Raw genomic sequence first — 25,214 nt, forward strand, 5'->3', positions numbered from 1 at the left:
CTCCAGCGCTTCCCCGTCGCAGGGCCGGCTGCAGCCCCACCGCGACGCTCGGGGCCCTCCCGCCCGGCACTACCTGCACCCACGCGGCCACCCGCGGTGCCCAGGGCCGCCCGGGTCACACAGCGCGCCCTCCCCCTCCTTCCTCGGGGGCTCTCGCCCGTGCCCGGCCCCGAAGAAAGCCCCACACAGCTGCCGCAGTACTTGCTCCTTTATTATAAACAGCGGGTAAATACAAGATGCTGCCAGGCCGCAAGGGCAGCGGCGGAGCCTCCGCGGCACCCTGGCAGGAGGCGCAAGGGCCACGGGGAGCAGGGAAGGAGGCGGCCTGGGAGCAGGGGTGGCCACGGGTGCAGGAGACGAGGGGGCAGCGAGTGCCCAGGCCGGCCAGGGCCCCTCGTGGGTGCTGCCTTCGGCCCCCACGGCTGCTGAGGGGCAGTGCGGCCCGGCGCCGGGCAGCGCGGCACGAGGCAGAGCGGAGCCTCCGCCCAGCAGCAGCCGAGGGGCCTCTCGGGCTTACAAAGCAAACAGGAGTCACTGCAGGTCCGTACAGTGCCCACCAGCGGCCCCCAGCTGCCGGCCCGGCCCCTGGCCCAAGGGGAGCCGGAGGGAAGGGGCAGGGCTAAGCGAGAGCAGAGGGGCCCAGGCGTCAGCGGGGGGGCTGCCAAGCCCTGCTCACCACCCCCCTGCGGCTCGGGCGCCGGGGGAGATGCTCCAGGAGAAAGGACGCTTCCACTACGACGCGCACACCCTCCGCCAGGGCAGGCTGACACCAGCATCCCCCCGGGACCTGCTGTGTGAAGCAGAAAGGCCAGCTTTGCACCAGATTCTTCGTTTATTGCCGATTCTTTTCGTATAAAAACCACAGGCAGAGCCGTGTCTGGATCCCATCCTGCGTAGCGGCCTTCGTGCTGGCCGCATGCAGGAGCGCCGGGCTCTCCCCTCCTGCAGGAGCGGCCCCGCTGCAGACCGGCACCTCCCCGCTGCCCGCAGGCTCCCCGTAAAAACAGAAGCAAGGTTACACCAAAGACAAAGGGGGTGAATCTGGCCTAGGGGATCGATCCACGATCCACCTTTAAAAAAACAAAATGAACATAACATTTACTCTTTGATTTGTACAAAATAATAACAATAATAATAAAAGGTGCTGGTGGCCCCTTACAGCATCCCACTCTCGCTGGGGTCTCAGTAGGCAAAGATCACGTGGTAGGTGACTTGGTGCCCATTGTCCCAGGCGTAGAGCAGGCGATCCTTGGGGTTATAGTCTATCTGGGTGGTGTAGGCATACTCGTTCTCAAAGAGCAGCCGAGGGATGATCTGGGTGTTGGTGTGAGTGTCAAAAGCATAGGAGATGTTGGCGTTCCTCTTGTTGTAGCTGTCGACCGCGTAGAGCACGCCGCAGATGACAAAGCAGTTTCCGTAGAAGTTCTTGCGCAGCCCCGTCCGCCACGTGGTCTCCTTCTGGGTGCTGAGGTCGGCTGCGTTCAGCTTGCTGAGCACAATCACCTCCTGGTTGAAGCCCTCGTAGCTGATGGCCGGGTAGATTACCCACAGGCCGTTCTCATCCACAGCAAAGTCCACGTCCGAGTGGCCTCGCCACCGCCATGGCGTGGACTCCTCATAGGCCACATCATGCAGCATGGCCCAGGCAGCCACATACCGCTGCTTCAGGTCGTATTTGATGATGTTGCGCGTGAAGGCCCGGTTGTAGTAGAAGGACCCATTGTAGACTACGTGCCCCGTCCCGATCCAGCTGTATGGGAGCTTGTAGGAGTTGCTCCAGCGCCCTGAGGGGCAGAAACATTTTGCTGGTGAAAATCTCCCTTCACTTTGTGGTGCCTGTCCCCATCACAGCCGTTCCTGCCACCCTCTGCCCTCAAGCTCTGCCTGAGATCCCTTCCCAGCCTCCATCCACAGCCTATTGTGATGGTCTCCTCCTGCTGCCTCAAACTCTCCTTTGGCCCTGGTCTGTTCTGTCAAGGGCATCTTGCCACAGTAGCCCCTCTCGGGCTCAACACTGCCTTAGAATAAGCCAGGCAAGAGCTGCTATGGGCAGCAGGCCCAGCTACAACCCCATCAGGCCAGGTACCGGCACCAGAGAGGAGCTCCCCATCTCCACAGCTGAGAGGGTCCCCAGTAGGGCCCTGCCATGGAGCAGGCGCCCTGGGAACAGGGCATTATTTGGACCAGCTGAGCTGCAGCCAGGGCAATACTGGGGACACAGGTTCCAGAAACAGGGCCAGCGCAAGCCCACCTTGTTTGAAGTTGTCGAGGTTCCTGAACTCCACCAGCGTGTTCCCATAGTAGTAGTTGGTGACGTAGATCCGCTCTTCCTTGGCCAAGGGGTCCTTCATCCAGGCACCCTCGTTGCGTCCGTACGTGTTCTGCGTCGTGGGCCCCGAGATGGTGGAAAGCGTGTCCTTGCAGCGTCCTGTGTGAGCAGATAGACGCTTGCAAGGCACAAGCCAGGGCAGTCGCGTTGCTCTCCCCGCTCCTGCCGGGGGTATCACCCACCTCTGCCACTCACCCTGTCCCCTTGCTGACCTAGTAGTTACCTTGGCCGTCTCCGCCTGGGCTCCCCAAGGCCCCATGTTGCTGGCTGGATCCTGCACAAGGCTCTGCCTCGCAAGCCAGCCTGCTCCAGCCAGGGCACAGTCCAAGCAGTGCTCCCTGGACCTGTGACATCTGGGGGCCATGGCAGGAACTGCTCCAAGTTTGCCAGCTACCTCTCTGATCCATCTCCAAAGAGGCCTCTTTATGCCCCACTCAACCCCTCAACCTGGAAGTGGGCCACACTAGGTTTTGGAGTTAACAAGCAAGTAAAACATCTTGTCCTGATAAAGCACTGCCCAGGCCCAGTCTCCATGGTACTTTCCATGGGTGATCAAATTCAACTGTGCCGCATTTAGCAGGGCACCATGCACCCAGCAGTAAGCCCTGGTGGGGGTCCAGCATACGAGTTAAACTGGGGCATGAGTCAGCCATCGAGAGTACAGCTGGATTTGAGGCAACGTGCAAGAGCAGGAAGGAGGCACATGCACTCACCGATGATGTTCCTTATGTCCTCCTCCTCCAGGGTCTGCTTGGGGGTGGCAGGGATCGTGGGGCTGGCTGGCATCAGAGGGGTGCTCACCTCTTCCAGAGCTCCTGGGCTGCTGCCTGTGGCAGGGCCAGAGCTTGTCCCAGTGTCTCTTGTGGTCTGGACAGTGGTGGTGGCTGCAGCAGGGCTAGGGATGTCGCTGCTGGCGGCAGGGGGGCTCTCCACAGTCGTGGGTGCTGCTGTGCTGGCCAAGAGGGAAGCTGTTGGCAGCTGTGAGGACTCTGTGCCCACCACCTCTGTTGGGGCAGTTGCGGTCTCCAGGGTTGGGAGCAGCTGGCCCACAGCAGTGGGGTTGGGTGTTGGCTCCACGGATGAAGCAGGGGACAGGGGCACAGTGGCCGGGGCAGCAGTACTGGAGGCTGGTGCGGTGGTGGGGTCACTGCCAAGGGTGGGCGGCCACCCGACTGGGGCAGGCTTCCTCACACCCTCGCCGGCCCTCCTGCTGGGCCTCAGGAGCTGGTCTTCAATCAGCAAGTCCACTGTGTTGTCCCCGCTGAAGAGCTCATCCTCTGCCAAACACGCAGACAGGGGTGTCAGGAGAGCCATGCACAGCCCCGTGGGCTGCAGAACAGTCCTGTGCCCCCTCAAGAGCCCACGCTGCAGCAGAGCGACGAGACGGTGCCCACGGGGGCCGTGTCGTCTGCCTTCCATTTGCCTCCTGCTCTGGCTTCTGCTGTCCTTTCTCCAGCCTCTTTTGCACTAAATGTACCCACTTTCATTTCCAGCTGGAGATGGGCTGCAAGAACAGCAGGGGTTGACAGCACCCAAGGACCACAGCAGATCTGCACGCAGCATCTCAGATGCTGGCCAGATCTGGAGGCAAAGGACAATGACTGGCAACTCAGAGCTCTGGGGTAGGCTGCACAGACTGACTGCCATCACCTCCTAAGGGTCTGAGGAGGGACAGACACTGCCACCAGCCTAAGAAGAGCCCATGAGGGAGCCTGGACAACCAACATCCCCGTCCACCATGTCCCAGCAGGGAAGCCCGTACAACCCATCTAGCATGATACGTACTTGGTGCTTGCAAGTGTGAGGGTGTGTGAGCAGAATGGCAGGAAGGGAAACCAGTCCTGCTTTAAGGATCTCCTTCCCCTCCTGAAAGGTCTGGCAGTGAGCTCTGCTGCATTACTAGGAACAGTTTTTCCTGCAAGTATGCTGATGAAATACTGCTTGTTCTTGAATATACACAAGCTTTCCAGCCACCTGGCGTGATTGCTTCCTCCCGTGCTTCATGACAACCACAAGTGCAGGGTAAGTGACCTTGCCACTTGTGTGTGTGGTGGTGTGCCCTTTCCCTGCCACGTGACCAAGTATAGTCACCAGAGGTGGCTGCAGCTCCCTTCCCACTGCTCTCAGGGACTCCTGCTCCTTGCACCAAGGCTGGTGGGTGCTGCTCCTCCAGGTAACTGGTAAATGCCTGGATCTTCATCTTGCTGGGCCAATGTCACCCACTAGGCTTCACTAAAAAGAGGTGCTGCCTTAGGTCTCACAGTCCAAATCTGGGTGCTACATGTGTCCCCAGAGCAGAGGAGCCTCACACTATGGTCACAGTCACAGAGGTCACTGCACAACCAACTGTGCTGACATTAGTGTCACAGCTGTAGCCAAAAGGCTGCTTTCACTGCTTTGAATCTCTCATGGCTCCAACCTGATGGGCATCACAGCCTCTACCTACATCCAGCAAGATCTGGGCTCTGTTGTGTTTGGCTAGGGGACAAAACCCATCCCCCTCCAACCAGACATGGCCCCTCTGCACAGCCTGTCCTGCAGCTGCACTGTTGTCCATGCAGATGATCTCATCCCAGGAGTGGGAAAGGTTTATGAAGACAAAATAGCTCTCCTGCCCACATAAGCTCAGTTTTTGCTATGAGCCTTTTTCAAGCCCCCCCAATGCGTAGGCACCAGGGTGCATTTAAACAGTCTCTTTTGAAGACATCTGCAGCCAGATTCAACAAACATTTTTCTCATCCTCATTTGGGATTTAAGACAACAAAAACAACCAACATCATCTACCCCGCCATCTCAAACAGATTTTACCCTTCCTCATCTGGAGATGGCAGCGCACATTTAGCCACCTGCCTTTCCTGCACAAGGGCTGGATGAGACAACCCTGCCTCTACAGTGAGATGAGATCCAGGAAGGTTTCACGCTACTGCCTGGCAGGCGGCAGACTGCCTTCAGCGCTGCCTCTGCGCCCCGAGCACCCCGGGCACATGCACAGGCGCTCTCCCCAGCTACGTCCACAGGCAGCTTCAAAGCACCTTCTGCTACACCTCAGAAGCTGCAGGTCCCAACTTCAAACTGTTTGGTTTCTTCAGAGTTCCCCGTGTTACACAGACAAATAATAATTTGGTGGGTAAGCAATTTGCCAAATAGCATTTGCTGCAGTGATCCTGCCAAATCTCACACATCTAACTCAGTTTGCCAGTATGTGTGACTCACCTAGACCACAAGGAACACTTGGGCTGCAGGGGCTTTGCCTGCCACATCGCTAGACAGAAGCGGGCACAGGTGCCACTTTTTTTTTCGTGGTCTCACCCATCTCATGCATCAATGCATGGCTCCACTGATCTGACCTTGCTGCTGAGCCAGTTTTGCACAGAAGGGGCATTTGTTTTGTTTGTTTGCACTTCCAGAAGCTCCCATTTCTTTAGGGCTTAGACCCATTTTCATTTGGGGGGTAGTGATAAACAGCGCTTTGCAAATGGTTGTAAAGTTACTCTGGGCCACATGATGCCTTATAGACACCCAACCCTGAAGGAACCTTCCTCCACCTGTTCTCCCCCTTCACTCTCCCAAGCCATTGCCACAAATGTCTTTAAGGTGACATCAGGGAGGCAGATCTACAGGACTAACATACATAATAAACTTGCATTTACTTTCTGGAAAGGTGTTGATTCTGTGTATTTTAAGCAGTAATAGTGCCTTATTTCCTTAGATACTACATATTTTCCTTGAAATAATATCGTGTCATTCTCCCACGCACAATTCAAAGGCTGGGTGCCCTCATTGCTGTTTTCAGCAGTGATTTACCAATGGTTTTGCTGTTCTCAGTCAATATTCCCAGCTTTAGCTCCACAACACACCTGAGAGAAAAAGGATTTGGTAGTTTCTTTTCCCTCTGTTCCATGTTTTCATCTCCTGTCTCTGCATTTCCATTCTGCAATTTCAGTTTTCCTGCTCTTTGGCCTCCTTTCAGAAACCACATCTCCTGGATTAGCAGCTCATTCGTCCCTGCGGTTCACTAATTTCACTCATTCCACAATTGCTCCAGCAATGTTGCATTAAATTTCTACATCCTGCTCTCATCTTCCCATCTCTCCTCTGCCTGCCCCAGCCACATAGGCTCTCCCTGCTGCTTGTATCTGCTCCCACAGCGCCCAGCATCAGGTCCTCTCTAATAAATGACTTCCAAACTCCCCAGTCCTCCTGCAGCCCCCAGAGCCGCACTCCCCGTGCCTGCGCTGCCGGACTCTCACCCCAGCCTTCCCGCTACACAAAATTGCCAAGTTTCCTGTCTTGCCTTAGCCCCGTCCCGCAGCACACAGCTCCCCTCTATTCGCTGGCTCCTTACACCTTCACAGTCCTGCTCCTCATCTTCACTGTTTATCTCCTTCTGCATCCAGCCCCTCCTCCTCTCTGCAGTGACCCCATATGCTTTGCCCACACGTTCCCAGGGGATGAGAGGCAGGATTCGGAGGCTGGGGCAGCAATAACAGGAAGCATCTGTTTATAAGAGAGTAATACAGAGCAGCAATGACTTCGGATGACTGCCCCACAGCCCTGCACTCCCACACTATCCTGTGTGCACTCACAAGAGTATTCTTCCATGATGCCCACTGCAAAACGTACTGCTGTCCTCAGCCAGCACAGATAACCACTGAGCATAGTGGAAAGGCTGCAATGTAAGTGCTGGTTTTGCCTACCACACTGCTAAGGAGCGCAGATAGACACTAAAGTCAGATACTGCTACAAACTCAACTCACGTTGCTCCTCGATGTCATTCTCCGAATCCATGAATTGGGCCTTGTAGTAGGTGACCCCTCGGACGATAGTGGGTTTAGAAGGAGCCCGGCTCCTTATGTGCAGTTTCCTCTGCAAGAGCTGCCTTGACTTCTCGTCCTCTGGAACAAGGTGCAGCTCCGGGAGGGACTCAATGGAGTTGATCTGCTGAGAGATGGTTTCATCTTTCAGGAATCTTTCTTCATATTTTCCCTGGAAGAGACACAAGAGGTCATTACATGATAGGCCAAAACACACAGTCGTGCTTTGGGGGAAGGAGCATGAACTCCACACTGGTTACTCCAGCCAGCCAAGCTCCAAGCAGGATGCTGTGTCCTCCCTCATTTGTCAAGGTCACCTACAGTCCCTTTTGCCACAGGAAAAAGTCCTGTGTAATGATTGGAGATAAATGACTTGGGAAAAAAGCATTGCCACTGCAGGATTTTGCGTGCCACCCTGCAAACACAGGCTCTGCTGTTCATAAGGCACATGCTAGCTGGATGTGGCAGATAGGAAGTACATGTGAAGATCCCCACTGCCTCAGGGCTAGCATTAGCAGGATATGCTGTCTTACTGCTCAAGGCTTCAGCTCCCTGCAGCAGCTCATGCACGCACCAGACTAGCTGCCACTGTCTCGCACTCATGGAGCTCCTCCTTGCAAACCAAGGACCTGCTGGGGCCAGCAACCAGCACTGGATCACTAGCAACAGCACACTGTGCGTGCAGACAACTGAGCTTTAGTACAGCAGCTCCACTGGCTGTTCTTTAGCACATCCAGTGCCTCTGTCTCAGGCCCTACTCCTACAACACATCTGCTGCCTGCGGAGCGGGTGGTGGTTTAGGGAAATGTTCCTAGCTCTGGGACTGTAACAGCAGAAGATGAAGTGATAAAGCCAGCAGAGACAGACTGACTTCCCCCAGGGGAAAAGGATGCAGATGTGACAGTGAACACCAAGCTATACCCTAAAAGGATACATTCCCCTACCATTGCCCATGATGCAAGAGAAAAGGAAAGTGATTCAATTAGAGGAAGAATCCAGGCCTGGAGAGAGGCTGGAAACACCTTCTCTGAAGCGCTGGGAGCTCCCTGGGGCCAGCTCTGGGAACCCAGAGCTCAGGCAGCCACCGGCTGAAGCAGCTCATGGCTGAAGGATTTCATCTCATTAAAGGAAAACGGAAAGACAGCCTGAAACATTGAAGTGACGCCCACTTGGCTGAGAAGACAGGCCCAGGATTCCTTCAAAGCTCTGCTGCAATTAACAACAAGAAAGGGGGAATATTGGGAAATGAGGTCACTTGGGGTAATAAAAGCCCTGTGCTTTGCACTCCTGCCTGGACAGGGCTGGAGTCTCTCCACCAGTCACTTGATTCTGTTCCCATGCGGAGCCTCTGCTCAGGTTACGACACAGAATGAGCGTGGCGTGAGCGCCTGAAGCCCAGCAATGGGAGCCATTTAGCAGCCGCATCCTCTCCTCTTGGGTACAGTGGCCTTCTAAAGGGCTGCTCTCCATGAGGTTTGGTCTCCTGGGGCTATCGCAACAGCTGAGGCAGCAGAAGCTGCCTGAGAGCAGCAGCACGAGTGGTGGGGATGCAAATGCTGCTGGTCAGTCTACTAGGAGCTCTCTGCTGTGGGGGACAGCCTACAGAGGAGAGCATGCCAGTACCTCAGCTTGGGTGCATTTGCCCATCCTCAGGCCCCTCAGATAGCTGTAGGAGCCAGTCCTGGCCTGCCCTTCTGCTCGCCAAGGCTCAGGAAACCCACCCCTACCACAAGAACCAAAACGCTTGTTCTCAACCCCTCACTGATCATTTTTTTCCTGGAGGACCCATCCCATAGTTGACCTAAACACCCTGGGCAGGCAGACCAGCCTCAAGATGTTCAGCAGTGCAGCAAAGCTGAGCATGCTGGATTATGTAGGGGACAGCAACAAGGCAAAGTCCAAGAGGAAACCCTCCTGCTCTGTGCAGCCTGGCCCCCGCACCTACAGGGTAGGAAGTTCCCGTGGCAACGAGCAGGCTTTCCTCACCAGCTAGCCCAGGAGGTGAACATCGTCTTGTCTGGAGCTAGGAAACGATGCAGGAAGGTGGTGTTTCCTTCTGCCCTTGTGGATGCCTCCAAGGCCATTCCATCCGCTACCACCCTGAGACACCTCCTTTTGCCCCCACACAGGTGTCCCTCTCAGGGCGGGGAGTAGCCATGCCACACCAGCCAGCACAGACCAGAACAGCATGAGCACAACCTAAATTATACCATCAACAGCAGCAAGAGTGTCAGGATGCCCTGGGGGAACCAATTCCCCAAATGCCCCTCTCACACGACACAGCAGTGGTGCAAAAACCGCTGCCCCACACAGAGCAGTCTCCACACCAGGCGCCTGTAGGGACCTCTCTGAGCCACCGCAGTCTGAGGCTGAGCTCTGGAGCCAGCAGGACACCCAAGCCTCTGCCCAGAGCCCACAAGGCGCAGGAGACAGCTGGGAAGATGCAGTCCCTCGAGGCGGAGGGCGGCACGCTGCCCGCCCCCAAGCCCCGCTAATCAAAGGCTCCGAGCGACTTCGGCGCAGAGATTCCCAGCCATTTCCAGCAGGCCACACAATGACATCACTCTTTCCGAGCAGCAAGGCGCTCGGCCGCCTCCGACCTCTAAAACCAACAGCCCGCGGGAAGGGGGGGCGGCCCGGGCAGCAACTTGGTCTGTTCGCTCCTACGTCCCGGCTGCAGCTAGATTGTGCTGAGAGAAGCAGGCTGGAGTCTGAAGAACGGAAACAGGGTTTGCTCGGTGGGGAGGAAAATAACACTGGGCGTGTGCATCTGGAAACGCCCTCTGGCACTCCGCAGGCCATGGCTACCTCGTGGTGTGTGCGCTGAGCCAGAAGCTCAGCACTGCTCCCCTCTGCCCGACGTGGGCCCCAGCCCCTTCCCCTGCCTGCGATGGGAACAGGGCTGCGCTGGGGGCGCAGGGCCACAGCAGTGCAGGGAGCTGCATGCCCCAGGGAGCTGAGTTGGGACCAGCATGGGATGACAAGGCAGAGGGAGCAGGGGAAGGTGCTGTGGGAGGACAGAGCTCTGTGTACAGCTCATAGGACAGAGTAAAGGTGCCCGCAGCCAGCAAGAGAGCCAGCAGCAAGCACAGACCCTTAAAAGGGCAGGTGAAAGAGCGGGGGAAAGGAAGGGCGGACAAAGCTCTGCTAACTTTTGGGCAGCAGACATCATGCTGCCTGGATGTCTGAGATGTTCCTCTTCTTGCATAGAGCAATTACATGGAGCCAGAAGTGCCACAGGCTAATGACCTAGGAGCTGGCTCAGTACCAGATCTGCCTTACGCAGCCACAGTAGAAGGGCGCTGACTGGCTTGGAGATCCAGGATGGTGTGGAAGGGATCAAGCCCCTGCCAGAACAGAAGGACTCAGCCCACTCTCCTGGGAGCTACACCGTTATGAACGCTGCAGCATCATGCACACACCGCTGAAACCACAGGGTGAGCTCTCCCCATTACTCTAGCACTCCATGTGCTGTGCCCTCAGCCACAGTGTCTCACTCTCCCAAAGGCCCTCTGGCACTTGCTGGTCACGGCACCAGGAGGCTCCTTATAGTCTCAAGGAGCCACACATAAGCAGCTGTTGCTGCACTGAAGCCGCCTCAGCTGGGAAGTACTGAACCCAACGCAATGGCGCTAAGAGTCTTGAGGCGTGCAGGCAGGCAGGGCTTTCATCTGCCTCATCAGAGACCCTCAGAGTGGAACCAGCACCAGCAGCCCTGGATGATGCTGCACTGTCCTCTCCAAGAGCCCACCAGCATGAGAGAAAGGCTCCCACCTCTGGGGCACACTAGTTATGGATGGAAGCTGCTGGGATGCTCTGCTGGCTTGAAAGGGACAAGTGCTCCAGGAGGGCAGTATCCACCCAGCAAGCCCAGGGCCAGAGCCTGAATGCCACAGCATGTTGTCCCAGCTGAGCCCAGGAGGATGGTGTGGCGGCTCTGGGCTGCCCCTTTTGCCATCAGGAGGATGTGGGGACACTACTGCCTCTCAGAAGGGACAGGACAGACGTGATGCTCAGGGAGACCAGCTTCACCACACAGGGCCAGCCTCTCCACCCACTCTCAATGCCAAAAAAGCTACGAGAAGAGTTCTGCAGCTTGCTGAGGGGCCATACCTCCATGTGCACATAGGCAGCCTCCGCGTCCCTCTGCAGCGAGCTCTCGATGTCAGCAAGACTGTTAGTGATGAGGCTGGAGCAGTTCTTTTTGTCCCTGTGGTGGGGCTGCTGCAGATGCTCCTCCACATCTGCTCTCTCACCATCGCTCTGCTTTGTGAAGTTCTTGGACATATTCTAGAAAAGCAAAGGAAAGGAAGCTTTACGTCAGCTCCCCCATGCAGCCTGATCTCTGCCTGCTCACCGCTCTGTGACAGGGATGCTCCACAGCACCCAGGTCAGTCCGCCTCCCACTGTTCCCTGGAAACAGGGAGGTAGTGAGCTCCTGGGCTGGGCTCATACCTATGCTCCTCAGAGCTGTTCACTTACACTAGCTGAGAAGATGCTCCTGGCCCCTGTGGGGACCTGCAACCACATCCCTGGTGTACAGATCTCCAGATCCACTCTGCTACAGGCATTATGGAGAGGGGTGCCCCATGAGCTGAGGTCAAGGATCCTCATGGGGTGGCAGCTCTAGCAGAGAGCTGTACAACTCCACACTGCATCCATGTCGTGGTACAGATCATACTTTGCCTGGCACTAGCTTAGCTCATTGCAGAGATCTTCACGGGATGAGAACTGCTGCAGTAAAGCAAAGCTTGTGCTAAGCTACTTAGACATCCCAAGGGACCTAGCTAACCAATGACCACAAACATCACCTCCTCCGCTTTGTTTCCACACATGCCTTGTGTGGATAGGGTCATAGATCCTGCCTAGGAACTGAGCTCCTTCATTACCCCAGGCAGCCCTCAGCTCTGAGAACAGCAGAGACCACTGCCTTTCCACATTTCAGGGAAACAAAGCTCCAGGCTGAGAGTTTGTACAATGGAGAACGTGGAAACAGGCTGTCTTCTCCAACAGTTTCTTGTCCCCAAGGTTATAGCTTACGCTCCTTTTCTGCCTTTCATCTCTTCTAGGTACTGCCTTGAACCTGGGAGGCTCGAGAGTCCTGAGACAGCAGACTTCCCCATGCCTTTGGCCTAGGAAAGTGGCCTCAAGCCTATTAAAAATCGCCTTAAGCCAATACTTAACAGCTCATAAAAGAGATGGAGGACAAGGCAAGGCAAAACATCAAGTCTCAACCTTGCATCCTTGGCCAGTGGGGTGCGTGGCCCTATCCAAGCATCTTGGTGAGTTCAGCTCATCTCCCATGGAACAAAGACTGACTGATGCCATTTATTAATCCCACTTTTCTAACAAGGACCTGTCCTGGCTGGCAGGGGTAGGGTCAGCTCTGTCTGACTGACCCCCGAGGCAAGTTCTTGGAGGTCATCAGCATACTTACCTAGTTTGGAGGGGAAAAAAAAAAAAAAAAAAAAAAAAAAAAAAAAAAAAAAAAAAAAGCACAAGCTTTCTAGCTTCTGGCAAGCTCCAGACACAACAGCATACCAGCCTTGCATGCCTGCCTGGCAAAACCCAGCCCCAGAGCCTGCAGTCCTTGTGGTTGCATGGTGGCATCCAACACTACACACTCTGGTGGAAAGGAACAGTCCCTGAACACACCCTCTGCTCCCATAGAGTGAAAGAGAAGTTGAGGAGAGTAGGAGAGCCAATGTCCCTTTAGAGGGCTGTCCCAGGCCATGGGAGAGCTGTGGCTGCTGCACCTTGCTAGGCAGGAAAACTCCTTTGCCCTTTCTCAGTCCCCTAGCTATGGGAGGGACTTGCATCTAAGAGCTGCTGTAGTGTCTGTCTGTACCTTCTGCATCTTCTCTCTCTCAACAGCTGCTTTGAATAGATGGCACACCAATCAAAGCATTTTTACACAGAAACTGGAGGCAGTTCCTCCTGATCCTTCATTTTGAAACTGTGCTGCCATTAATTCCTCCTAAAATCCTCCATGACCTTCATCTGTGACCTCAAATTGCCAGCTGAAGCAACAGCTGCAAGCTAAAAATCAAGCCCAGAGAAATGAGTGGCTCAGGCTAGCTGCTGTGCTACAGAATGCCTTAGCTCTATGGACCAAATACATTGGGGATTTATTCCCTTTACTGACATCATTTGTGCAAAATACCTTATTATACTGGGAACAACTCAGTACCTTCTCCTCTCTGCAAAAATACCATCCTAAGCTCATTTAAGCCTCTACACCCCCTCCAGGATATCTGAATTCCCAGTCTTTACCCAGGCTTTGTGAGTCACAGCTTTATGATCCCATTTTGAGGCCAAGTCCAATAACACAGCGACTTTCCAGTAAGCAGTTTGCTGTAGCAAGAACAGAAATAGAGGAGCTCACAATGCTGCTCTAGGAGTGTCACAGCAACAGAAGCAGCTTCAACATCCTCCTTTCAAGAGGGCAGATGTTTCTGGTAGCCTCCTGTTCTTGTCACTTGTGTAACATTTGGCCTATAACATGCTCTGAGTACAAAAATCCATCTCTACTTGAGCAGAGTGTCACCACCAAAGAGCTGGCCTGCAATGCTCCTGGAGGCCACTCAGCTGCTCTGCTGGGGAGCAGCTGCTGAAAACATGCTTGCCTGGGAGCTGTGCACAGAGGCCAACCCTTTGAAGCAGTGCCAGGCTCTTGTTCAGCATCTCAGCTGTCCTTTGCATCAGACCCCATGGCCTACCCAGGGGGTGATCTCCCTTCTCTCAGCAGGAATTCACCCACTGAGCCAGGAACAGGCGGCTTTTCACACCTGCCCCCTGCACCCGCCCAGGCTGCTGCGGCAGCACAGCTCCCCAGGCTCTGCCTGGCCCCAAACCACACACCAGTGGCATGGCGGAAGCGCTGGCTAAGCCAGCCTCTCTTGTGCCCCTCTTCCCTCACATCTGAGGGCCTGCAGGCAGATTCACAGTCCTGTGGTCCCACTTCAGCAAGGTTATCCAAACCTGTGAATTCTCTCCTTCTACCACCGCTTCCACCTTCCTCAGTTTCTCTGGGCTAACTTGCCTCCACCCTCCCCGTCTCACATGACTAGTCATGTGCAGAGCAGTAGCATTGCAGGGCCTCCATGATGTGCCCTGACAGGTAAGTGCCATCAGTACTGCTCTTTGCTGAACCCTCTGTACAAAAACAGGCTGGTAGACAGGATGATTTTGGCACTAAAGAAGAGTACAGTGATACTAGCACATTGAAGACATGTTTGTGAGCACTTGTGTCATTTATCATTATACAAAGTCCTAACACTTACCTTTGACTTGCCTTAGCTTAGCTTAACCTTTGGCTCAACCATTGACAAGGTCTTCGAGGAACTCGCGCTCTCAGCTCATGACCTGACTAGTTGTGTCACTCTACTCTGACCTGTTTGAATGTGACAACACCTAACAGTGCCACGGACTGAGGAGTAAGCATAGCCCACAAGCCACATGTGGTCTCCATGTCTCACGTGTGATTCTCAGCAATAAGAATATTTTGCACGTCCTTAGCAGTATCAGAAGAAGCCCTGCCTGCAGGATTAAGTCCATGGCAGGTAACAGGCAGGCACTGTGCTCGGAGCTGGGCTCAGGGACTATCTTCTGTCAGACCACCTAGTTCAAGATCCCCTCTCTATCCCTGCAGCCAGAAGCAGACACTGACAAAAGAGCTTAGGGCAAGCATAGATGATGCTTATCTTGGTACTCTCCAAGCCTTCAACCATTTTCAGTTACTTAGTTTCAGAGTCAGGCAAATTCATGGACAATAGATCCATAAATGGATGCCAAAAAGACTAGGCAGGGTTGTCTCTCTTCTAACATCCCTAAACCAATGACTGCAGATCTCAGCAACAGACCCCAGAAACCACCCTGGTGTACTTCCCTAAAGAGCATCTCCTCTTTCCAGAGTCAGAGACAGCACTGGACTGGCTGGCTGATTGGTTTGTCCCAGTGAAGCTTTTCCTATATTCTGAACTAGCCTTTTTTGTTTGTAGTTGTGATCTTCTCTCTGAATGAGCCCTGCTCCCTCTGCTATGGAGCTGAACTCATCCCAGGAGCAGATCCCCAGTGTTCACGCAGCAGGGAGCCACCCCAATGGAGAGGCTTAGCAAGGGACTAGCAGCACTGGTCCACACTCCACTCAATCCGATTCCCAAATTATCAAAGACTCAGCTTAACTTAACTGGAGAATAAGTCAAATCACAGGAAGAAGGTGGGATTGCAGACAAAAACACTGGGTTTTTTTATTATTTATTTTTAGACATCAAAACCCATTACCCGCTTTTGGGAGAGTCACCATATTTGGAAACCCAGAATCTTCTAGTCAGGTATGCTCCTCTGAGCTGTCTCTTTTTTGACCTCTGAGATGGAGCGTGCCGTGCCTTTCCGAAACACTTTGCAAGTGGAATTTTGGCTTTATAAATCATCACTTCTTGGCTCCCGATTGCAGTCAAATGGGACTGCTCTACACCAACAAGAATGTGGAATTACTGTCCCAGATATGGACCAAGGGAGAAAACTCCAGTATTTAATCTGGCAACTTGTTGCTACATAGTTGAATATAGTTTAACAAACTACAAACCATACATTGTACTAGCCAAAGAAATATTAAACTCCATAGAAGTAAAAATGAATTCACGGGAAATCTGCTCTAAGAAATTAATGGTATTTTATCTATCTTTTTAGCCATGTTAAGGATTTAGCTCTTTTTAACTCAAGCCAAGATGTAACTTGGCCGTTAAGGAATTTGACTTTCTTGGATACTAGCAGGCCTGGTGAGTATACCCCAGCAACGCCCCAAACCTCTCACCCTGACATCAAACAACACACAAGCACCCAGTAGAGAACAACTATCGAGCCAGTACAGAAACAAAACAGAGAAGAGGAAAAACTACCACAAGAGCAGGCCAGCCTGACCCTGAGGAGATGCTCTCATCACAAGTAAGGCAAACCATATCCTTGCCAGATCAAGGGAGGTTATTAAGCCCTCTGCTTGGCCCTGGTGAGGCCTCAGTCAGGCTCCTGCATCCAGTTTGGGCCTCAAGGCACTTGGGGAAACTGGAGAGGTCAGAGGAGGCTGCCAGGGTGGTTGGGGCCTGAGGCAGGGTTGACAAGGAGCAGTAAAAAAGAGTCAGAATGAGTCAGGTTGGGCCAGAGGTGCCCAAGGCAGGTCTAACCACTGCCCACAACTCCCTGGGGGCAATTGCAGAGGTGATGGAGCCACATTCTCCCCTGCAGGGGCAGACGACAGATTGGGAGGCCACTGCTGCAATGCTCCCTCAAGTGGGACGCGAGGACATACAACCTCCCCAGGTAGGTGCTGCTGTCCTGGGACTAGGCAGAAAGCTGGGGGGTGGTTCTGGTCAGGGGGCCACAGTGCCTAGACTCCATGCTGGGACAGACCCGCTGCAAGTGGAGGGTGGGCTGGAGACACCTGGGAGCCCCTGTCCCATCAGTGCCACTTCAGTTCTACAACTCTCACGTTGGGAGACACCTACCACCCTGAGCAGAGAATTGAGTGGCATTATTAAACACCGGTCAGGAGAACCGCAAGCAGAGCCTGCTTTACGTACCAATACAAGCATATAGGCTGCCTAATACAGACCAGCTTCCAGGAATGCAAAGCCCCCTTCACGTTCATGCATGCACAGCTTCAGGTCCTTGACTGAGTTATCTCAACTCCTCCTGTAAACCTGCAGCTTCAAAATCATTAGAGCACTGAGCACAAGTTTTTGGAAGTGAAGTTTCAGCTCTTACTGCCAAATACTAGGGCTGTGTAACAATATATATATATGTGTGTGTATGTGTGTGTGTGTGTATCATAGCTGGTTGCTGCAATTTCTCTTAGCTAAGACAAACTCTAGCCACAGGGTTTCTGAACTGGTTTTACTTTAGTTTTGTTTGTTTAGTTCAGATCCTCTCATTTAGTTTAGTTTTAGTCCAACAAAGACAAAGTGAACCTCTTCAAAATAGTGTAAAAACAAATAGTTGTGCCCACACAAAGTGTTTTCTCACAATTCTTTAAGAGCTCTTTGTGCATACATGGTTTGGCCCACAGATATTTCTCAAGAGGAAAATAGGGCTGAAGGGATTTACACTGTTTACCCAAAAAGCCTCTGCATCTGCTGTTGGATAATGCTTGAAAAAGCCTCTGCTGGGATATGGATATTAGGCTGCAGTCAAGGCTCCTTTTCTCCTTCACTCTGAGTACTCAGATGCACGCTGAGCCAAAATACAGCAACCTGAGCCTCTGAGTAGGCCCTCAACATACCTCAATGTCTGTGCTGCAGGATCTTTCATGATTTTCCCCAGCTTACAGGTCATTATCCCACAAACACATCCAAAGTCAGACAGAGGATTTTCAGAGAGTGTACCAGTGGGATCTGCAGAAGCATCCTCTTCCTGGTCACGAGCGCCTTTCGTCACCTCGAGTCTTTCTCAGATCTGACCCTGTGCTGCTTAAAAAAAAGTGGGACTGAGGCACCTAACCCAGTCTGACGCATTGAAACAGTTCCCAAACGATCCTTTCAGGTGACAACTGACAGTACTGACAATAACCAAGCAGCAAAAGTAAACAATAGTTATTTGATGTCTCTTCCATAAGGAGTAAGGCCCTGAATGCAAAGGTATAGAGTACCTGATTTTACATAAGTCCTACTGAAGACAACCACCCCAAAAAGACAAGAAGCAGGACTTGTCTTACCTCCTCAAGCTTTTCTACCCGGCCCACCAATTTTGTTGTGACTGAGTGCAGCTTCAGAAGGTCTAAGCCATAAAATGCACTTTCCAGCATTTCGATGATGGAGGACAGCTGTAAGGCAAAGAGCAACAGTCAATGGGATATGCTATAAAATATCCTGCACCATTTCTACTGCTTAAAGTCAAGAGAAATGCATAGATTTGAGCACAAAGATTTTTATTAAAAGTAAATACACAAACTAAAATATCTCCATGCTTACACAAGTCTCTATTAAAATTAGGATGGACTGTGGAAATACTAACCAGTCATTTGACTTGCAAAATCTTTTTCTCAGTTAGATAACATTAAACATGTGAGCACCTCATAAGATGGCAGTCTACTTTGCTTCTCCAGTAAGATCTGTGTTTGAGGGTAGGAACTGCATTTCAGAGGGATGGGAGAAAATCCAGAAGTCATTGAAAAATACAGTTTAAAAAAACCACACACAGTAAAAGACAACAGTACTAGCTAGCATCCTTGGAGCACCACTCCATTCAGGAGATGGTTGGATGCTATTAATAGGCCTTTTTCCCCCATCTGTATAGCGTATACCTCAGCCCTCCAGCTCTGCCGCACTGCTGCGGCAGTCAAGCACATAGCATGCAGAACTGCACACACCACCTCCACACAGCTTCCAAGGTTCAGGAGCATGTTTTGGGTGCTGGGGATTAGTAAAGAGAACAAGAGGAAGCACTGCACTCGCTTCCAGCGCTAGATGAGGTCTCTTACAAGCCCAAATGTTTTGCTGCTTCACTCTGGCCCCCAACTGACATGACTGGCAACAAAAGAGGCAATGAGTGTACAGAAGCTCAAATAAAAGTGTGTTTGAGACCTGATTCTGGGTTCATGCCATCCCATGCTTTTCTTCCAGGAACAAGGGGAAACTTCTGAAGAAATACTCATGAAAGCAACAGAGAGAAATGAAGTGACTGAAATTCAGTGCCAGGCTGGCAACAGCTTGCTCTCTGGCAGAACAGCCATATTAGAGAGAGGCTGTCTACTGCCATCTCCTTCAACCACCCATTTCAGAGACAGACCTCCCCACGTGTACCCTTCCCGATGCGTACCCACACTCCCTTGCTCCTCCTGCTCCACACCACTGCCTTCTCTCCCACACAAACCCAAGCTCAACATCCCAAGCTTACAGCCCCACAACTGAGAAGTGCTTTCCAACACGTAGCAGTTACTACAAAAAAGCAAGATTTCTCCCAACAACTAAAAACTGTTCAACAGAGATCCATAAACATGGGATTAATACAGGCAACACTACTGGCAGCACACTTGAGTTTCCACCTCAGCCTCTGCACTCTCCCCGTGGAGCTGACAGCAAAGGAAAGCTTTTCATGCCAGATAAAATGGCAGCATTATGAGACAGGGATTGTTTTATGGCTATACATCTACTTTCCACTGAGAATTGGACCAAGACAACCAATACAATGTATGCAAACTGCCAGACAACCACTAGAGAAATGCACTTTTCCTCCAGGCTGGATCATCTCCATCCACACACAAAGATTGTAGACTTCATTAAGTGCCTTCCAAATCACACTGCACACGCACTCATTGTGTCTAAGACATCAAAAATGCAGGCCACACCTACTGAGCAGGGAACCAGCAAACTAGGATTTTGTAAAAATAGATGTGCTATTTGGCTTCCCTTTACCAACATTGACTTGGCCCTCACTGAAACATCACACTGATGCATGTGCCAACTAATTCTATTTTCTTCACTTTATCCACCATGGACTTTGGATTTTACTGGTTAGTAGTCCACAAATTCCCTTGGGACGTTCTCAAAAGCTAGGATCTCTCCTCAGCTAGGGTGCCCAGCTCAGCTGTTCGACACCTGTGCTCCTTCAGCACTGGGGTGACCCAGCAGTATGTCTCTGGGTTTAGCTATCCCATTCCTTACACTCCCAATGCTTCCTTCAGGGAGGCATCCTCCAGCCCAGCTGTCATCAGGGAGGGCTCTCATTTCTGGAAACTTCCCACAACTTTCCCACATATGGCGCACTGAGGGCTTCTAAGTCAGAAAAGAAAAGCACCCCAGTAGGTGTTAAAAAAAAAACACAGGCTTCCACATTACAAGTAAGGCACAACTCTTAACTGTTCCCAAGCTGCTAACAAATGTGATAGCTTGTCCCTTATAGAACATGCAAACGTGATGCTCACTAGAACAGCAAAGAGGGTAAAAATGCTCAGACTGCCGCGTGCAGTAAAATGACCCGGTCCATCGGCTGACGAATGTGGGAGCTACGTCTCATGGATGATTTAAGAGTTGAAGCTGTGTGCTCTTATGCCTCTTGGCTTCTCTTAAGACAGGTCAGTGTTCTTGGTTCGTCTGACCCAGGACAGACTTAACACTCTGTGAGAAAGCAAGCCTGTTTTCCACAACTCCCGTGGTTTGACTTCTACGGCAAAGAAAAACCCTACGTGTATATATTTGGATAAACTTCGTGAAATCATCTGGATGTAGATCCCTACAAAATGAGCTCAGAAGACAGGGCCAGTTCCTAGAGGACAAACGTTCACACCGCAGCTGGCTGTGAGCAATCCCCCGGAGGGAAAAGTCAGCCAGAGCCAAGCTCGGAGCTAGCCATGAAGGCTGTGCTCCTCCTGGAGGCTGAGCGGCTCTCAGGAACAGCCTGCGGGGATGCAGAGAGAGGCTCGAGCTGCGGGTGGAGGAGCTCTGCCTGCCTCTGCCTAAGAGGCTTTATGTGTGGCTCCGTCGCCCCAGTGGGAGTCCTCTTCCCCAACCACAGAGGGCTCACAGCTCTTCATCTAAGTCCAAGTCAGACATTCTAGCTTCTCCCATAGACACTGGACCAACAAGAAACTCCAGACCACGATTTGTCCTACTCAAAAGTGATGGATGATCTGTCTGTGCGTGTTTATCTCCCCTAGCTGCAGGGGAGCTCGGACAACAAACTGCTAGCTGTCTGCACTCCGGCAAGACAAAACACACCCTCTAGAGCGCAAAATAATTAGAAAAAACAAATCTTGCTAATGCAGGCAGGAGGCTGCCCCTCAGCACCCGGGACGATGTCCGAATTCCCATTTGAGCTGGGACTACCAGTGCCCCCTCAGAGAGGAGTCCCATCACTGCACACAGGAGGGCCACTAACTCTCCCTCTTTCACTCCGGGCAGACTATAGACCTGGACACAACCTGCTCCGTGTCAACGGCCATTTAGGAAGGATTTCTGCTACCTTATGCAGGTAATGGGGAGACTCTGCAGGGTCTTACTCCAGCTGGTAGGCCAGCAACAGTAAGTATCAAGCAAAAGTCAAGAGTGCTTAGAATCAATGCTGTCACATTTAGAAAGTAAAATACTACAGAAATTTTTATAATATAAAACTGTCATTATTTAAGAACAACAAAACCCTATTAGTTTCTGTTAGATCTGCATCATGCTTTCTCATTGACACATCAGCAGCTTTCATCCCACGGAAACCAAAACAGCTTTCTGCATAGATCCTCTTGAGTCCCTCTCTCCGCAAAGGGCACGAGATCTGGCGGCTGTTAAACAGTGCAGCCTTACAGAGAGCGTCCAACGACAGCCAAAGGGCAGAGAGCAGCCCAGGCCTTCCTGGGTTTACAGCACTGCAAGCCAGTATCGACCCCCAGAGAACACAGCACGAACTGAGCAGCGTGCTTCAGAATTAGCAGTGAATCATTGAGCACAGCTGTTTAAATCAGTTCCTTCATCTGAGCTTGATTTTTTACATAAGTCATGCAAATATAAGAGCAACAGCGAGTTTTTAAGCTTAAAAATATTTTAAAGACTCTTTTAAAGGAAAAGAAAAAAAACAGAAGAAAAGTCACTGTTAAAAGCTATGAATATTATGGTGAGTTGGCCACATTTAAGGGCCCTATTTAGAGCAGGCAATGTCTGCTGAAAATACTCTGGGCTCTGCTCTTTCCCGCTGCGCACTCACTGCTCTGCAGAGCTCGCTTCTTTGAGTGCTCTGGCACGTGAAGTTTCCATCACTGCGAGCAGTAGTTCTGGCTCGGGCATACAAGCCATACCCCAAAGGTCAGCTGAACAGCTTTGCTATATGGATTGCTGAGAACAACGCTGTCCAACTGCCTATGACTATTTTGACACTTGCCAGCTGGTGGCAGCAATTTTCCCAGCTTGGAGAGGGCTTTTTGTATATTCTCACAGCCAAGTCTGGACATGGATAACTTTACTGGAAAAGGCAACACTTTCGTTTGAGTCTGTGCTCTGCAGACCTGCCCCTCCTGCTGAGGTAAGGCTGCAAGAGAGCAGGCTCTCGGTAGCATACCCCTGCTCACAGGATGTGCCATCGCAACACGAGAAGACCCTGAATTCAAACCGCACTCATACCTTGAGGTCACTGCTCTCCGCTTCCCGGAGCTTCTTCAGCCTAAAGTCTCCCTCGCAAGGATTCAGTGCGGAAGGAGGTGCCACACAGGCACACTTGCAGCTGGGCCCAGATGTGATGGTTTCCACCGTGTAAAAATCCTCCGCTTTGAAAGAGCCTTCGTTAATCCTCTGGCAGGCGCCACGGCCCAGGGGTCTGACCAGACATTTACACCGACAGTCGGAGCCTTCAGACACCGCCTTCACCTTGTCGTAGTCACCTAACAACTGAGCGCACACACACACAAATAACCGTGAGGCCGTTTAACCCGATTACAGGTTAACAAATACCTTGTTCTGTGTTTGCATGGTCTAGTTTTTAAGGACTGTTTGGACATCCTGAACCTTGAAGAAACGGGCTGGCTGTACTAACAAAGAAGTTTTCTAGAGAGTATCTAGCTCTGTGATCCCTATCTGCACAGGAAAAAACAAGCTTCTTCCAACAGTGTATTTTTTTGTTCCAATTTTCTTTCCATAAAATAGGTCTAGCCACCCCATCTTGCTATCTTTAATGCGCTTCGGGTCCTTCCAAAGGACAACGAATTCAGTAGTCACCTGCTACCCTGAGCAAGACTTCATTTCAGAGGCAAGTAAGGTTGGGGTACACAGGAATGGTGACTCAAAGCAACCCTATAAGCATTGTAACCTGGCAGTGAAATAGCATTTCTGATCAGCTCCATACAACGGCAGGAATTTCCTTTATGAAGATTTGCAGAAAGAGCTTCTGAAAGCCTAAGCACAAAAATAACTTTGACAGTATGTTTCCAATAGTCTTCAAGTTAGCCGTTTCCGAGGGCAGATAATAGCACACGGTTTGATCAGCCAAATCTAACAGAAACCTCCACCACATCCCGCTGGCAGGGAAAGAGTCTGGGTCTCGGATCCCTCCCCGCTGCACACGCAGAGGCTCCGCCAGCGGTCCCCGGAGGAGTCCTCCAGGCCCCCCGGAGGAACGTCCCCCGCAGCGGTTCACAGGGACGAGAGCGCCGTGAACTGCACCCCAGCCGGCTCTGGCGAGATCTCCGCGGGTGGCAGCACCCGGGGCACTCGGCACCCAGCACCATGCGGCAGGCACCCAGCAGCACCCCGCGTGCACCCAGCACCACCCGCAGCGCGCAGCACCTGGGAGAGGATGTTCTCCTGGTTGTCCGCCTCGTCCTGCAGCGGCTCGGCGGAGGGGCCGGCCGTGGCGGCGGCCGTGGGGGGCGGCCCGGCCCGGCAGCCGGCGCCCAGCGCGGCCAGGCAGAGCAGCAGCGGCAGCGGCCGAGCCATGAGCGGGCGGCGGGACGGGGCCGGGGCCGGCGCGGAGCCGCCGCTGCTCGCTCAGGTGCGGCGCGGCGCGGCGGGCCGGGGCGGGCCGGGCGCGGCGCCGCCCCCTCGGCGCGGGCAGGGCCGAGCCGGGCCGGGCCAGGCCAGGCCGGGCCGGGCGCCGCCTCGCGGGCGGCTCCGCGGCGCAGCGCGGGGCGGGAGGCGCTGCCGCCCGGCCGGGCTGGGTCGGGCCCCGCCGCCGCCGGGTACCTGCCGCCCCGGTGCTCGCTTGGGAGGCGACACGACGGCAGCCGACGGCATCGCAGCGCCAGGAAGGGGCCGGGCCCCGCTGCTGCGAGCACGGCGGCGGAGCAGCCGGGGAAGAGGAGCCCCGGGGGGGCTGCGAACCAGCGGAGCACGAGCAGCGGGTCACCGGCGCGCCCCGGGCTGTGCTCTGTCTGCGCTCCAGGCGCACCACGCTTCCAGGCACCACAGTCATTCGGGGTCCTCCTGCACACACAGGCCTCGCAGTGGCTTTGGCCATAACTGATTTTAAGGAACTAAGAGCCGAGGAAGGACTGGGGGTGCCAGGCTGAGGACGAGCCACGGAGGGCAAGCAGGGAACCTAGCCCCAGCCTGCAGCTACCTGGGGGCAGCTGCACACTGCGGAGCCAAACCCTGCTCCGTAGGGGCTCCTTTGAACTGGAGGGGCTTTAGCAACCCCTATCTCACAGCCAGCTGCCAACACACTCGCAAAGTAACATGCGTAGAGGATTCAGGCATGGCTGTTGCAGGAGCAATGAGCAGTGGGAAGAGGGGGAAACACAGGCCTAGGGTAGCAGCTGGCTAGCATCTGCCTGACTGCCCAGAACAGGGGAGACAAGAGCCATTAAAATAATGGCCAGCCGGTTTCAAAGTCACACAGGCAGAATTTACTTGGGGGCGCACATTGTAAAGGAAGCACTAAAAAGGACTTTCAAAATAAGAGACCTGAGCCTAGCTACTGAGGCAGCACAGGACAAGCTGGGACTCAAGACAGGGAGAAGCTGGAGGTGGATGAGGAAGCAGACTAGGCAGCCTTGCAAGACAAACGGTTTCCCATCAGGCCTGACAGCTTCTGGGTATCACACACAAAGCTGGACCAGTTTCAAGCAGCATTTTGGTCTTACAGAGCATCTTGACTTTTGTGCTCTTTTTAAAGCTCCACCTTCAGGAATCAAGTGATCACAGAATAATTTAAAAAGAAAGAGGGATTTTCTAAGCCTTATCACCTCCAAAAACAGCTTAGAAAGATTTTCTAATGGTTCTGACAGCAGGAGATAGAAAAAAGACCCCTCTTTAAGTCTCTCCATCTTCTGAAGCCAGCTCAGTGGGAAGGAAGACAGGGGACACATTGGCTTGTGACTGTGAGCTCACTTGCAGCATGAAGGAACTGAGGTGGTCAGCACTTTCCAAACTGCGCTTAGCAGAGTGCAGGAGATGGAGCTATCAGCTGGCATTTTGGGGTGGCAATCAGCAGGCAGGCCCTGAAAAAGCTGAGGTGCAAATAAGGCAGTACTGGAGGGATCAGCAGTCCCCTTAGTGTGCTCTACTCCTCCCAGAAAATCCCAAGAGCCAGGAATAGACATGATTACTCTCCAGACCTGAGGGCTTTCAGCACAGGTGGCAGAGCTGCACTGGGGAGTGGAGCTG

At 53.0% G+C, this 25,214-nt stretch overlaps 1 protein-coding gene across 2 annotated transcripts; it reads right to left on the minus strand.

The window, feature by feature from the left end:
- Nucleotides 1-196: 196 nt before the first annotated feature.
- Nucleotides 197-23,546, minus strand: OLFML2B (olfactomedin like 2B). Of its 2 annotated transcripts, XM_062581871.1 has the most exons (9): nucleotides 23,397-23,546; nucleotides 22,239-22,502; nucleotides 17,852-17,959; nucleotides 11,257-11,433; nucleotides 7,087-7,315; nucleotides 3,043-3,606; nucleotides 2,252-2,428; nucleotides 1,160-1,784; nucleotides 197-790 (listed from the first exon to the last, which is right to left on the minus strand). In XM_062581871.1, the coding sequence occupies exons 1-8, from the start codon at nucleotides 23,544-23,546 to the stop codon at nucleotides 1,183-1,185; spliced, it is 2,271 nt and encodes a 756-aa protein (XP_062437855.1). In that variant the 3' UTR covers nucleotides 197-790; nucleotides 1,160-1,182. The 2 variants fall into 2 exon arrangements, with proteins under 2 accessions (XP_062437855.1, XP_062437854.1); XM_062581870.1 differs by having other exon boundaries at nucleotides 197-1,784.
- Between the last annotated feature and the right edge of the window lie 1,668 nt (nucleotides 23,547-25,214).

Source organism: Rhea pennata, chromosome 8 (assembly GCF_028389875.1).
Source record: "Rhea pennata isolate bPtePen1 chromosome 8, bPtePen1.pri, whole genome shotgun sequence".
Lineage (NCBI taxonomy): Eukaryota > Metazoa > Chordata > Aves > Rheiformes > Rheidae > Rhea > Rhea pennata.